The following is a 15,969-nucleotide window of genomic DNA, read 5'->3' as shown; positions in this document are numbered from 1 at the left end:
GGGATCTAATTGAAACTTGCAGAATACTGAGAGGCCTGGATAGAGTGAACGTGGAGAGGGATGTTTCCACTAGTGGGAGAGACTAGAACTCGAGAGCACAACCTCAGAGTGAAGGGACGCTCCTCTAAAACTGAGATGAGGAGGAATTTCTTCAGCCAGAGGGTTTGGTGAATCAGTGGAACTCTTTGCCACAGTGGGCTGTGGAGGCCAGGTCATTGAGTGTCTTTAAGACAGAGATAGATAAATTCTTGATCAATAGGGGGATTAAGAGTTATGGGGAGAAGGCAGGAGAATGGGGATGAGAAACATATCAGCCATGATGGAGCAGAGTCGATGGGCCGAATGGCCTAATTCTACTCCTATGTCTTATGGTCTTATTGTTTCACTTTATCTGTACAGACATTCAGTGGCTGATTTTTAAATACAAAAAGTAGAAGCAAAATACAGCTCTAAAATGAATTTGACTGGTATTAGTAATGAACGCAAGCATTCCAAACATTTTCGCAATGTCTGGTTGGAGTTAATTCCAGGTCATGCCAATCTGAGTGGCTGTTGGAGTCAGTTACATGGCAGGAGACAGCTTGAAATGTTCAGGGATTATTTTATTTCATGGCTACAAAAAGCTTGACCTTTGGTATCTTGGGCACAATACAGAATTTTCAATATTCAAAAGAATAGGCCAGAGGTTACAATTTCTTTTTGGTTTCATAATGCGTTTTACTTCACCAATTTTCATTCCTTTTTATTCAGATATTTTTTGCACTCAGTAAATCTTCCTCTATGAAAACATGGATCTTTCAGTACAGTCTTTCAATCTCCATTCTACCACATAAATTTTAATCAAAAATATCAAAGGGCAGACTTAGAGGATTCTGAAAGGTGCCTTGTGCCAATTGGAACGGCCTTAAATTTATTGCATGGGGATCATTTTAATCCCCAAAAATGAGTGGGTTTGGTTCAAGTGGAAGGTTGGAGAGGTAGAAATCCGAACAGGAACCCAAACTGTCCATTTCCCGTTCTAATGGAGGCCCGAAGGAGGGCAGGCTGGTCACTTAAAAAACCCACACAGCCACAGGGAGAACGTGCAAACTCCACACAGACAGTGACCCAAGCCGGGAATCGAACCTGGGTCCCTGGCGCTGTGAGGCAGCAGTGCTAACCACTGTGCTACCGTGCCGCCCCAATGGGCAGGCTGGGCCAAAGGGCCTGTTTCCATCTGCAAACCTCTATGACTTAAATACTTCAATCAGACTGCAAGCCTTCATTTTAACAGTGATTCTATTCCTAACCCACAGCTGACCCGGTTTCCCAAACTTCCAGAAACTTGGCAGGTAAAAGGGAAGGCAAGAGCTGAATCCAGAGCTAAATATGTTTACAGCACTAATTGTGTCAGGAGTGTATCCTCGAGGGCAACAAGCTCACCAACAAACCAGCACACTACCCCATCCCCAGGATCAGTCTGCTCCTCTCCACTCCCCATTGATCAAATTCCCAACAGCTAGGGCGGCACTTGGGTCACTGTCTGTGTGGAGTTTGCACGTTCTCCCCGTGTCTGCATGGGTTTCTTCCGGGTGCTCCGGTTTCCTCCCACACTCCAAAAATGTGCTGGTCCAGTGGATTGGCCAAACATTGGGGCGGCACGGTAGCACAGTGGTTAGCACTGCTGCCTCACAGCACCAGGGACCCGGGTTCGATTCCCGGCTTGGGTCACTGTCTGTGTGGAGTTTGCACGTTCTCTCTGTGGCTGTGTGGGTTTCCTCCGGGTGCTCCGGTTTCCTCCCACATTCTGAAAGACGTGCATTGGCCCGAACAGACTGTGGCGACTAGGAGAATTTCACAGTAACTTCATTGCACTGTTAATGTAAGCCTTATTCGTGACTAATAAAGTTTTACTTTAACTTTAAAACTTTAACTATCTCCTTCCCCTCCACCCCCAAGTAAATGTAGAATGAGATTGAATCATAGGATAGAACCATAGAATCCCCACAATGCAGAAAGAGAGGCCATTTGGCCCCTCGAGTCAGCAACAACTTTCCAAAAGAGCATCTTATCCAAGCAATTTAGCATGGCCAATCCACCTAACCCGCACATCTTTGGACTGTGGGAGGAAACCGGAGCACCCGGAGGAAACCCACGCAGACACGGGGAGAATGTGCAAACTCCACACGGACAGTGACCCGAGCCGGAATTGAACCAGGGTCCCTGGCGTTGTGAAGCAGCAGTGCTAACCACTGTGCCACCGTACTGCCCTGGCTTTGTTTTTCCTTTATCATGGAGCAGATCTTTATTTTACATCTCCTGTTTTAATGAAGTACAAGTTGCCATTTGTCTTTTCAGACACAAGACCACTTGTCCATTCCTTCAGTTGCGCATCACAGCAAGGAATGTCAGGCTATAAGCGACTTAAAACTGGGAATTTTTATTGTGCTCAGCATAGTAAAGGATTTCAGTGCTGCGTAAATGAATACTTTCCACCCCAGTCAAAATACAGTGTTACCAGACCACTGCAACATAGCAAAACTGTACGACAAAGTGTGTGTTTTAACCTCAGTCTCAAGAATATATCCTTCCTGCACCATGTCTCAGAGTTGTCCCAATACATTATGTACCAGCCCACAACTGGTGAATGGAGGCTTAAAATATTGTTCTTCATAATATTTAAAATCCAACACATTTTGATTACTTGTTTTAAGAAAATATTCACAGATGCTGAAACTGGGATATATTTATTTGACTGTAGCTACATGTAACAGCAGCCCAAATAGTTAAAGTAAAGTTTATTGATTGGTGTCACAAGTAGGCTTACAGTAACACTGCAGTGAAGTTACTGTGAAAATACCTAGTTGCCACACTCCAGCGCCTGTTGAGGTACACTGAGGGAGAATTTAGCATGGCCAGTGCACCTAACCAGCACGTCTTTCAGGCTGTGGGACGAAACCCACGCAGACACGGGGGAGAACGTGCAGTCTCCGCACAGACCGTGACCCAAGCCGGGAATTGAACCCGGGTCCCTGGCGCTGTGAGGCAGCAGTGCTGACCACTGTGCCACCAGGTGGCATAGTGCATAGTGGTGGAAGGTCAAGTTTCTCACCCACAGTTGTTGGTGTCATAACAGCAATGTTTGCTGCAGTCACATGGCTCGCTACACTATTTTATCCAGTACATATGCAGAGTGGTCATATCAGGTCAGCAACTCCTTTAGCAGCCCCAGTGAGATTGGTAGAAGCAGAAGCATGGGCCAAATGCAGGCAATTGGGATTAGCTTAGGGGTTTTTTAAAAAAAAGGGCGGCATGGACAAGTTGGGCCGAAGGGCCTGTTTCCATGCTGTAAACCTCTATGACTCTGAGATTCTAAAATGAAATACCGTTCATATTTGCAGGATAGTGCATATATCATTTTAAAAGGAGTGGCAGCTATAATGCGGGATAACATGCAATCGATCTTTAAAAGCACAATTTCTCCATTGTAGAAGATAGAAATCTGTCTATTAGCGTCATTGCCAGCACTTCTAAATGTATCAGATGTGCATTGGCGATGTAAGTCAACATGAACATGCTGGCCCATTGCATAGTTATTGCGATTTTATCATCAACTAAACACTCTTTTAATAATGCCAGAACTGCTTTGGAATTGAGTACAATAGCCATGAATCTAGTGGCAGACAAGTGCAATAAACTCTCTCAGGACATCTGGCAATGCTTTGACTTCACTGTTGCAATGTAATTGCAACCAGCGAAGAGCAGGGTTTCCAAAGTTATTACCACCTTTTCAGTCATTAAAAACATTTTCAGTTACTTTATTATTTATCTACCTCAACATTAAAAATATTCAAAGACTCCCTTTCTCAAAAGGTGGTGAATGCAGGGTTTCAAAGATTCACAATCCTTTGCAGGGAAGAAAATTCTCCTCATCTCTGACTTAACTGGATGTCCCCTTATTTTTAAACAGTGGCTCCTAGTTTTAGACTCTCCCACAAGATGAAGCATCTTTTCCATTTCCACCCTGTTAAGACCCATCAGAATTTTATATCTTTCAATCAAGTTGCCTCTTACACTGCTAAACTCCAGTGGATACAAGCCCAGCCTGTCCAACCTTACCTCACGAGACAACCCATCCAATCAGAGTATTAGTCTGGTAAACCTTCTCTGAACAGCTTCCAACATATTCACATTGTTCCTTAAATAAGGATATCAATACTATACATAATACTCCAAATGTCATCTCACCAATACCCTGTACAACTAAAACATAACCTCTGTACTTTTGTATTAATTTCCCCTCACAATAAATGAAAATATTCTATTAGTTTTACTAATTACTGGCTGTATCTGCAAACTAACCTTTTGTGATTCATGCAGTAGGACATCCAGATCCCTCTGCATTTAAGCGCTCTGCAATCTCTCATCGTTTAGATAATATGCTTTTTTATTCTCCCTGCCAAACTGGACGATTTCACATTTTCTCACATTATATTCCATTTGCCAGATCTTTTGCACATTCACTTAACCTATCTCTATCCCTTTGTAGCCTCCTTATGTTCTTTTCACAATTTACTTTCCTACCTATCTTTGTGTCATCAGCAAACTTAGCAACCATACCTTTGGTCCCAGTTCAATATGTATTGATACATTTGCACAGGAGGTATATGAATCTCGCATAGGATTTGAATATTTGTTATCAGGAGAATATTTAGCATTTTCAGGCTTCAAACCTACGTGTATACAAACATATGAATTAGGAGCAGAAGTAGGCCACTCGTCCTTTTGGCAAATTTAGCAACTGTATCTTTGGTCCCTTTTCATCAAAGTAAGTTATATAACCTGTAAAAGGTTGAGATCCCAGCGCTGATTCCTGTGGCACACCACTCGTCACATCCTGCTGACCAGAAAATGCCTACTTATACCTACTCTCTGTTCCCTGTTAGCTAGTCAATCTTCTGTCCTTTATCATTTCTCATCTCTACCCAAACAGCTTCGACATCCTGGTTTCCTGAACTTGTTTCATCCCTCTCTAATGTGCTAATACCATCATTAGTTAACAGAACCACCCCTCCAACTTTTCCCAGCTTCCTGTCCTTCCGAGATGTCATGTACCTTTCAATATTTGGGTTCCAATCTGTGTGATTCTGCAGCCATGGGCAGAATCTTTATGGCCCTGTCACGGTGGGGGCAGGACAGTCCAAAACTCCATCGACTTCAGGGGGATCGGAAGATTCTTCCAGCAGGAGGGGCCATAAAATTCCGCCCATTTCTCTGTCATGGCTACCAGATCATACTTATTTATTTCCATTTGCACTATCAGTTTGTTTGGAATGCCCCATGTACTCAGATACAGAGCCTTTAGTTTTGTCGTTTTATTATTTTTGTAACAACTAGCCTTATCTGATGATTTATTATTTTTCGACATGTTTTCATTGACTACGATTTCAGTGGTTACTGTCATTTAAACTTGTGCAAAACCTGTTAGCATCCAAAACATGCTAAGTATTGAGGGAAGCAGGTGGTGCAAACATTTCTTATTCCTTCACCTCGAGGTGCTAATTTAATATCAAGTTGAGGGTGAGAGGATGAAAGTCCCCTCACACTGCCGACTAGTGCTCCTGAAATGTGTCTGCCGCTGTCTTTTGTTCTTTGGTACAAAATTGCCCATAGTTTAGAACGTTTGGGTCCTTTTCAGTGGTCTCACGGGAACAGGTCCTTTGAGTGGCTGGTGTGGATATTGGTGGGTTGGGCAGAGGGGAAAAGAGAGCGATGGTAATTTTGAACTTGTTGGGCATGCCATATCGCCAAGGCCAGCCTCTCCTGATTATCGTTTTCATTGACTTTGATTAGGCAGCCTGTTTCACGGTGTTCAACTTCCCTTTTCAAAAATAGTGCCACCATCTTGAGCTCTCTGTGAACTATGTACCCTCACTGCTAATTTCATTCCTCTCCACCGCTCTGTTTTGAAGCCAAACTCGCCATCCTATTTGACCCTAAACTGACTCCCTAATCCTATAACCTCTCCATCACAAAGATCACCTTCTTACACCTTGCCCACCCCTGCCCATCTGCTGCCGAAACCCTTGTCCATTCTTTTGCTACCTCAAGACTTGACCATTGCGCTGCCCTTCTTTCTCGTCCGTCGCGCTCTGTAAACCTTCACTCTGTAACAATAGTATTCCTGTTTCATTTCTTTGTGAGAAGCTCTGAGTCAGAACGAAAACGTGCTGATTTCAAAAATAAAGCAGTCGAAGTACAATTTTCAAAATAAAATGCCCGATTATTTCATGTGACTTGTTTATTTATTCATGGAATGAAGGTGCTGCTGGTAAGGCCAGCATCTTTTGTCCGTTCCAAGTTGCCCTTGAGAAGGAGGTGGTGAACCACCTTCTTGAACCATTGCAGTCTGTGCGATGAAGGTGCGCCCAATGTGCTGTTAGTCAAGGAGTTTCAGAATTTTGACTCACCGTCAGTGAAAGAACAGTAACAAGTTTCGTGAATGTAGCTCAATCCATCACGCAAACCAGCCTCCCATCCATTGACTCTGTCTACATTTCCCGCTGCCTCAGCAAAGCAGCCAGCATAATTGAGGACTCCACGCACCCCGGACATTCTCTCTTCCACCTCCTGTCTTTGGGGAAAAAGATGCAAAAGTCTGAGGTCACGTACCAACCGACTCAAGAACAGCTTCTTCCCTGCTGCCATCAGACTTTTGAATGGACTTACCTCGCATTAAGTTGACCTTTCTCTACACCCTAGCTATGACTGTAACACTACATTCTGCACCCTTTCCTTTCCTTCTCTTCTCTATGAACGGTATGCTTTGTCTGTATAGCGCGCAAGAAACAATACTTTTCACTGTATGTTAATACATGTGACAATAGTAAATCAAATCAAAGTTTGGATGGTGTATGATGTAGAGGGGGGGGGCCTGGAGTTGGGAGCTACAAAGTTGCTGTGCAGCATCCTTAATGAGCTTTGAACTTATTTGTTATGGGGAAAAGGCAGGAAAACAGGGATGAGGAGCATATCAGGCATGATCGAATGGCGGAGCAGACTCAATGGGCCGAATGGCCTAATTCTGCTCCTATATCTTATGAACTTATGAGCACTAGCAAGAATTTTAAGTGGAAATCAGTCCCTCAGTGAGCCATTTTTCCTGTTGACTTCAACTCCTTTACCGTTATAATGTCTTGAGCTGAATGAAAGCTAAACACATTTCAATTCAAGGACCCGTATTGGCTACCTTCAAAAATCTTCTTCACCTGAATATGCTACCATAGATCACTTACAAAACATGACACTTATTTAAATTAAAATTTATATATTATTCATGGGGGCGAAAGGATTTTCCAAGTTGTATGGTTTATTCATCCATTGCACTGCAATGTGGAAGCAAAGTGTTCTAAGTCTACCATTGTGAGTAGATCAATCGGAAATGATGAGGCTCTGCAGAGCGATATCTACTGAGTAAGAACTGTAGTTGTTATCAGGCAATGGGTTAGTATTTTCTGTTTCACATCATGTTCCAACGGCTGGCACAGTATTTAAAGTTATAGCTAACAGAAAGCGTGCATTGCTCAGAGACCCTGCCCTGGACTGAGTTGCTGCAATGTATTTCAAGTGTCTATACAGTAAGTAAATCAGTAATGTGGAGCAGTCTATATAAATGTGATGCAGGGAATGGTTATTGATGTAAAGAATGACTAGTTTGGAAGCATTTTAAGAATATGGCAGGCTGACCCTGTTGTGAGAAGTTGGCAAGAAATGCACAGAGTGTAATAATTTAAACTGTGTGGTTCCAACAAAGGCCTCCTGCTGTTAGACGTCTTTTTATAATTCTGCTAATGTAATGGTTGTGATCGGGGAAGTTTAATTACGGTTGTTTTATGTCGGCCATTCTTTAGAGAAGCAATGTTTAACATTTCTGAATTGCAAACTGAAATACAGCCTGTGGGAAAGTAAAACCTCAGAGAGATCCAGTTATGTGTCAACAAATTTAATGCATGTGGTCACAAATGAAAACTTGTCTTAGTCTGAAACAGATTTCCAACAATATCTCAAAGAGAGAAGCATCTTAGACAAGATAATTCATAAAGAATTACACCTAGATGTTAGTGAATGGAAGTTGGGTCGAGTATCTGATTGGAGTATTTGACCATAGATGTGTTGCTCATCTATACAGATAATCAGGATGACAAGATTGTATCAAGATCCCCCGTTTTCATCTTATTTGTAGATTTCACCCTTTAAACTGCATGCAATTTCCAGTAGTGGCTTGTAGCAGCTATGAGCTAGCAGTGGGCAGTTGGACAAGCGAGTGTTTTTGTAAGTCTGTGCCCCTGAGTGAGAAGCGTTTGTCTAAGTGATTGGGGATGTGTGATGCAAACCAATTAAGATGGGAAATTGTGGTCTTTGCTTACAGAATTTAAAGTACGCTCAATGGCAATACATATCAGCACAAAGGAGATCTGACTTTTTGAGTGCATGTCATTGGTGATTCAGTGCCGCAAATCAGAAAATGTCCAACACATTCCTGGCCAGCCTCCCACATTCTCCATGAACTTAAGGTTATGCAAAACTTTGCTGCCTGTGTCCTACTTGCAGCAAGTCCCATTCACACACCACCCCTGTGCTGACTTACATTGGCTCATGTATAAGCAATGCCTCGATTTTCAAGTACTCCACCTTGTTCTCAGATTCTCCGTGCCTTGTCCCTCTGTGATCTCCAGCCCCACAACCCTCCAGGGTACTTGCATTCTTCTAATTCTGGCATCTTCAGTATCTCCACTTTTACTCCATCAGTCCATCACATTGCTCCATCACCTGTGGCTGTACCTTCAGCTGTCAAAGTCCTCAGCTCTGGAATTCCTTCCTAAAGCCTTTCCAATAAGTCACTGCTGTTGTTGTGATTGATTTAAGAGCATAAGAAGTAGGAGCAGGAGTAGTCCGATCATGGTTGATCTTCTACATCAACACCACTGTCTGCACCTTCCCCTTATCCCTTGACGTTTTAAACACCTAGAAATCTATTAATTTCAATCTTGAATATGGGTAATGGGAGCGAACCAAGCTAAAGAGAGAGAGAAAACGGTTAGAAGACAAGTCACCTGGATTGTTTTTCTTTATTTGCTCATGGAATAAGGGTCAATAAATGGGCCTGCATTTATTGCCCATCCCTAATTGCCCTGAAACTGAGTGGCATGCTAGGCCATTTCAGAGGGCATTTAGGAGTCAACCACATTGCTGTGATTCTGGAATCTCATTTAGGCCAGACCAGGTAAAGATGGCAGATTTCCTTCCCAGAACAGATGGAATTTTATAACAGTCAACAGTGGTTCCATGGACATTGTTAGACTTTTAGTTCCAGATTTTTATTGCATTCAAATTTCACCATCTGCTGTGGTGGGATTTGAACCCCAGTTCCCAGGGCATTACCCTGGATCTCTAGATTACCAGTCCAGTGAGAATACCACTACGCCACTGCCTCCCCTTCTATCTGTCTCAAGCTCCAGAGCGCTTGCTGCTCCTTCGTCAAGTGAGTGGGAGTTCTGTTCACAAACAGGGCATATAAAGACACAAACTCAATTTACAAAATAATGGTTGGAATGCGAGTCTTTACAGGTAATCAAGTCTTAAAGGTACAGACAATGTGAGTGGAGAGAGGGTTAAGCACAGGTTAAAGAGATGTGTATTGTTCCAGACAGGACAGTTAGTGAGATTTTGCAAGCCCAGGCAAGTCTTACCAGGTTACAGATAGTGTGACATGAACCCAAGATCCCAGTTGAGGCCGTCCTCATGTGTGCAGAACTTGGCTATCAGTCTCTGCTCAGTGACTCTGCGCTGTCATGTGTCGTGAAGGCCGCCTTGGAGAACGCTTACCCGAAGATCAGAGGCCGAATGCCCGTGACCGCTGAAGTGTTCCCCAACAAGAAGAGAACACTCTTGCCTGGTGATTGTCGAGCGGTGTTCATTCATCCGCTGTCGTAGCGTCTGCATGATTTCCCCAATGTACCATGCCTCGGGACATCCTTTCCTGCAACTTATTAGGTAGACAACGTTGGCCGAGTTGCAAAAGTATGTACTGTATACCTGGTGGATGGTGTTCTCACATGAGATGATGGCATCCGTGTCGACGATCTGGCATGTCTTGCAGAGTCTCTTTAGTGCGGTCTGGGATGTAGTTATTTGTAATTTGTCGTGTGTCTGCCGGCAGTGAATGTGGATACCATAGTGCTGTCTGTTTAACCCTTTCCATTCTTTCCTCTCCTGCTGCAGCCCACGCTCCCTGGGTTACCCTACTACATTCAGGGCACCCTGAAGTGTTCCCTTTAGGCTTTCATGGTGGCACAGTGGTTAGCGCTGCTGCCTCACAGCGCCAGAGACCCGTGTTTGATTTCTAGCTTGGATCACTGTCCGTGTGGAGTCTGCACATTCTCCCGTTGTCTGCGTGGGTTTCCTTCGGGTGCTCCGGTTTCCTCCCACAGTCCGAAAGACGTGCTGGTTAGGTGCATTGGCCGTGCTAAATTCTCCCTCAGTGTACCCGAACAGGTGCCAGAGTGTGGCGACTAGGGGATTTTTCACAGTAACTTCATTGCAGTGTTAATGTAAGCCTACTCGTGACACTAGTAAATAAACTTTAACCCCTTTTAGGAGCTGCCCTCCTTGTTTTGTCCCTTAGTTTGTTTAATTTAGTTTAATGGTTTTCACCAGAAAGAAAGTTGTCGGAAATACGGCAGCCAATTTGCACACAGCAAGCTCTGACATACAGCAATGTGATGAGGGTCTATTTTAATTACATTGGGATTAAGGCTAGGAAAACAAGTTACTTTCACAGAACATTTACGTCAACTTTAAACTCCGCTACTCCCTACCCAAGATCAACTAACTCAATACAGAATAGATTGAATCTGCAGTTTTCTGGCTGTGTGCTCAGTGCCATTCTGAACACGCACTAAATGATTGAAAGAGCAGTTTTATGTTACCATTATCAGTTGATGTCTTGTGGGAGCCTTGTTCAGCAGTGTCTTCACAGCTTGCAATTCAGTCACCAGAATTACTCAGCTTTGAACAGTTGATTATATGAGTTGGGTTGCTGTGATATTTCTGGTTATACTCAGCATAAGATGGAGGGGGACAACACAAAGGCAAAGATAAGAGAAGGTCAGAGAGAAAATGAAAATACAACATGCTGGAAGTATTCAACAGGTTTAGCAGAATCTGTGGAGAGAGAAACAGTCAACGTTTCAGTCTGAACTGAGGAAAGTTAGATGCAATAGGTTTTGAGAAGTGAAAGAGGCCAGGCAAGGTGAGAAATAGAACGCAAAGGAAGGTGTGTGATAGGTTGGAACAAGGAGAGATGAAATGATAAAACTGTTCAAACATAAGAAGGGAACGAGAAAGCAATGAAGTTAAACAAGGTAGAAGGGCCAATCGGAAATCCACGAGAGACTATCAAAACTATTGATCACTGAAATGTGCGGGCATAACTTAGAGCAGTCACTGGCTGCATTCTTTGATCATCTATCATGGTGTCACAGGAAGATTTTAACACGTTCTCATTTTCCAAGCTGAATTTACTCTCCATACTCCAATTATAAACAGGAACAAATTAGCATCTCAATGGAATAAAATGTGCCACACCACTTTATAGGAGCATTACAAAACTTAGGTTCAAGGTGAGGGGCAGGAGTTTTAGGGAGGATGTGAGGAAAACCTTTTCTACCCAGAGGGTGGTGACGGTCTGGAATGCGCTGCCTGGGAGGGTGGTGGAGGCGGGATGCCTCACATCCTTTAAAAAGTACCTGGATGAGCACTTGGCACACCATAACATTCAGGGCTATGGGCCAAGCGCCGGTAAATGGGATTAGGTGGGAGGTCAGGGTGGTTCTCGCGTGCCGTTGCAGACTCGATGGGCCGAAGGGTCTCTTCTGCGCTGAGTGATTCTATGATTCTGAAATTTGACACGGAGTCAAATGAAGGCAGATGGTCAAAGGCTTGGTCAAAAAGGTAAGTTTTCTGAAGCATCTTGGAAGGAGAAAGTGCGGTAGACTTTTGTGACAAAGGGCATTCTACTGTATAGGGCCAGGGTAACTGAAGACACGGCCACTAGTTGTGTCGTGTGATTAAAATCAGAGATGCTGAAGAGGCAGAATTAGATGAGCACAGATATCGGAGAAGGTTGTGGGGCTGAAGAAGATTACAGACAACGAGGGGAGAGGCCATGAAGGGATCAGAAAACAAGGATGAGAACTTTAAAATCAAGTCATTGTTTGACCAAGAGCCAATTGCAGTCAGTGAGCACAGGACTGATAGGGGAATAGGCCTTTGAATTAGTTAAGACATGGACAACGTGTTTTGGGTGACCTCATGGTTAGGGAAGATTGAAGGCCAGCCAAGAGAGTGTTGGAACAGTCGAGTTAGAGGTAACAAAGGCATGGACTGGAAATGATACACATTTCTTTTAACTACTTTACTTAATTGCTTTCATCCTTAATACTTAGCACAAATGCTATTCCAAATTGCTAAATGTTGTGGTAGTTTTTTTCTAATAATCAATGAATCGATTACCACAATTAATACGTCTTAGCTGCAGAACAATGAACTTAGTATTGTTAAATATTCCAATCATTTACAACACCTGTATATTGTTAGTTCGTTCATCTATTTGGTAGAATTGATGACTCAGATGAGTAGTTCCAAGGTGGTGTATTATTAGTTGCATGCTGTTTCCCTGACTGCCTTTCATTGTGAAAGTGTTACCACATTTCCTCTGCGAGATGTTTCCTGTTGGTTTAAATTTCTCCCTGTCACCTGTTCACAGCATTGAAGAGCCCAGCTGCATTCCATGAACAGAGGAAGAGTTTGGAACGAGCGAGGGTAAGAATCTCAATCACGCTTCCCATAATGGATAGGCCTAACCAGGCAACACTTGCGTTAAATGTCTAAAAGTACAGTATCTTCATTGGCCTGCTGCAGATTCTAACTGAAAATATTGTAAAAACAAGAATAAGCCATTGCACTTTTCAAATATCTGGATAAACTTGACAAAATGTCCATTGTAGCTTTCCTCCCAAATTTGATGTGTACATTTCTCAATATCCAGCTCTAGCTATTCTTATTTTTCCCCTTATATTTACCGTGAGTTGCTTCATGCCTTGCAGTCGTGCATTCTGCCATCAAGCAGTACAATCTCAGTGCTGCTCCATATTCTGCTACCTGCGGGGAATGTAAGCAAAACCAGGGAGAGAGATGATTAGAATGGCAGTAGTGGTCGGGGATTCAATAGTGAGGGAACAGAAAGGCCTTTGACTTTGGGATGGTAAAATGCCTCCCAAACGCCATGGATCAGAGTCATTCTGATGGCGGGGTGTAGATGGTAAGCAGCCAGAGATCACGGTCCATATCGGTACCAATGACATGGGCAGAAAGAGGGATGAAGTCCTGAAGACAAGTTTAGAGAGCTAGGAGAGAGATTGAAAAGCAAGACCTCAAAGGTAATAATCTCCTGATGACTCAGTCCCATTTATAAGTGAGTACAAAAATAGGTAGATAAAACTGATGAATGCATGGTTGACACAATGGTTCGGAAGAAGGGACTTTAGATCCCTGAGGTATTGGGATCGCTTCCAGGGTAAAGTTTACCTGTACAAGACAGATGGAATGCACCTCTGGAACCAGTGTCCTCATGGACTTTGCTGGCATTGTAGGGAAGTGTTTAAACTATCTTGGCAGAGGGATGGTAATATGAAGGTAGATTCAGAAGGGGGAGAAGAAAAGTTGGAAATGAAAGACACAAAATTAGTCAGCTTGTTTGGAAGGCAGAGGAAACAAAAGCTAGAAAATAGACAACAGGGGAGCTTGGTAATGCTAACTGGTATTACTTTAATGCAAGAAGTCTGGACAATAAAGCAAACTTGCTGAGACCACAGATTGACATGTGGAGTATGATATTATGGCCCATAACTTCCTGGCTTCCTCGCGTTGGATTTGGGGGATACCTCAAAGATATGCTAGGGAATCCTGGGAACTTCCCAGGTAAGGATTTACGCAACAATTGTCCAGAAACGCTAACTTCCCCTGGACAATAATGCCTTGCTGGAAACCATCCAACAAAGCGATTTGAATCACTAACTTCAGGTGGTTCTGCTAGTGTTACGCTAACAGTTACTCTGAATGAGTTAGCAGAAATAAAACTACTTCTGACTTTAGCATAACTATCTTAAACATCCAGACTGAGTCCTGCACGGGACACCCCCACATCCCAGAACCCCCACCACCAGGGAATTTTCCAGCCGCCACTCCCCCCGGTGGTAGGTTTTCCCTGTGGTAGAGATGGCTCGCCATTGATCGCTGGTGGAATCTTCCAGTCCCGCCAAGGTCCACAGCATTTTTCATGGTTCGCCCATCCCGCCACCGGGTAACCTGCAGTAGGGGTCGACTTCAGCAGGGCTGGATAATCCCGCCGGCAGGAAGGACTGGAAAATCATGCTCTTAGCATTTGTTTTTGCAAAAGAGAGGGATGATGCACACATTGCAATCAGGGAGGGAGAAAGAGTATGAAATATTAGTTGAAGTTAATACAGTGAAAGAGGAGGTATTAGCATTTATGAAAGTGGATAAATCCCCAGGCCCTGGTGAAATTTATCTTGGACTCTTTTTTAAAAAAACAAGAGAAGAAATGGTGGCATCTCTGACCACTGTTTAACTCTCCACTCTGGCTGCAGGTGTAGGACTGAAGGGCAGCTAGTGTTATAGCATTGATTAACGAGGGAGAAAGGGATGGTCTGACTAATTGCAAGCCATTCAACCGAACCTTGACATAGGAACAATTATGGGAAATAAATCCTGAGGGACAAGATAGGTCTTCATTTAGAAAAAAAACTGATTAATCAAAAACAGTCGATGCGGTTTTGTTAAGGGATGTTCAGGTCTGACTAACATTGACAGAACCTTTGAGGTAATGAGAAGGATCAGTGAAGGGAGTACATTTGGTGTAGCCTATGTAGATTTTAGCAAGAGTGTTGATAAGATTTCACATGGTCAATAGTCACAAAAGCAAAAGCCTAAGCAATCCAAGGCAAAATGGCCAGTTAGGTCCTAAATTGATTCAGAAGCAGGAAGCAAAGTGTAATGGCCAGTGGGCGTATTTCTGACTGGAAAGCTGTTTCCAATGGGATTCCACAGGACTCAATACTGGGCCCCGTGCTTTTCATGGTCTATGTCAATAATTTTGACTTTAATGTAGAGGTATGATTAAGAAGATGATACAAAAATTGCAGATGGTATAAAAATTGGCCGTGTGATAGACAATGAAGACCAAAGCTGCAGACAGGATGAGGACATGACTAGATCAGTCAGATGGTTGGAACAATGGCAAACAGCCAAGTTCAATGTGGAAAGTTTCGAAGTATTGCATTTGGGGAGGGCTAACAGGGCAAGGGAAATACATGATAAATAGTAAGATACTGAGAAGTGTACTTAAAAGATACTTAAAGTGCGTGTCCAGAGATCCTTTAAGGTGCATGGACAGGTAGTTAAGGTGATTATGAAGGCATCCAGGATACTTGGCTTCATTAGATGATGTATAGAATATAAGAGATGAGAAATCATGCTGGAACTGGATAAAACACTACTTAGGCAGCAGCTGGTCACCACACTATAGTGAAAATGTGATTGCACCAGAGGGGATACAGAGGAGATTATTGAGGATGTTGCCTGGACTGGAGAATTGTAGTTATGAGTAAAACTTGGATAGGCTCAGGTTGGTCTCTTTATAGAATAGAGGAGGTTGGGGGGAAACCTAATTGAAATCTATAAAATTATGAGGGGTTTAGATTGAGCTGATAGGAAGGCCCCATTCTGCTTGGTCGATGGGTCAATATCCAACAGGCATTAACTATGGGTAATGGGTAGGAGATTTAGAGGGGATTCAAGGGCACATTTTTCACCCAAATTGTCATGGGGTCTGGATCCCACCGCCTGCTA

General features: G+C 43.3%; 1 protein-coding gene across 15 annotated transcripts in view; it reads left to right on the top strand.

Annotated features, from left to right (window-relative positions):
• mrtfba (myocardin related transcription factor Ba) overlaps positions 1 to 15,969 on the top strand; it is a 297,785-nt gene that overhangs the window by 221,327 nt on the left and 60,489 nt on the right. For all 15 annotated transcript variants that reach the window (XM_078240868.1, XM_078240871.1, XM_078240869.1 and 12 more), the window contains one exon: positions 12,806 to 12,861. In XM_078240868.1, coding sequence (XP_078096994.1) covers positions 12,806 to 12,861 — 56 coding nt within the window. The remainder of the gene's footprint in view (positions 1 to 12,805; positions 12,862 to 15,969) is intronic.

Source organism: Mustelus asterias, chromosome 23 (assembly GCF_964213995.1).
Source record: "Mustelus asterias chromosome 23, sMusAst1.hap1.1, whole genome shotgun sequence".
NCBI lineage: Eukaryota > Metazoa > Chordata > Chondrichthyes > Carcharhiniformes > Triakidae > Mustelus > Mustelus asterias.
This window is presented reverse-complemented; position numbering and strand designations above follow the sequence as displayed.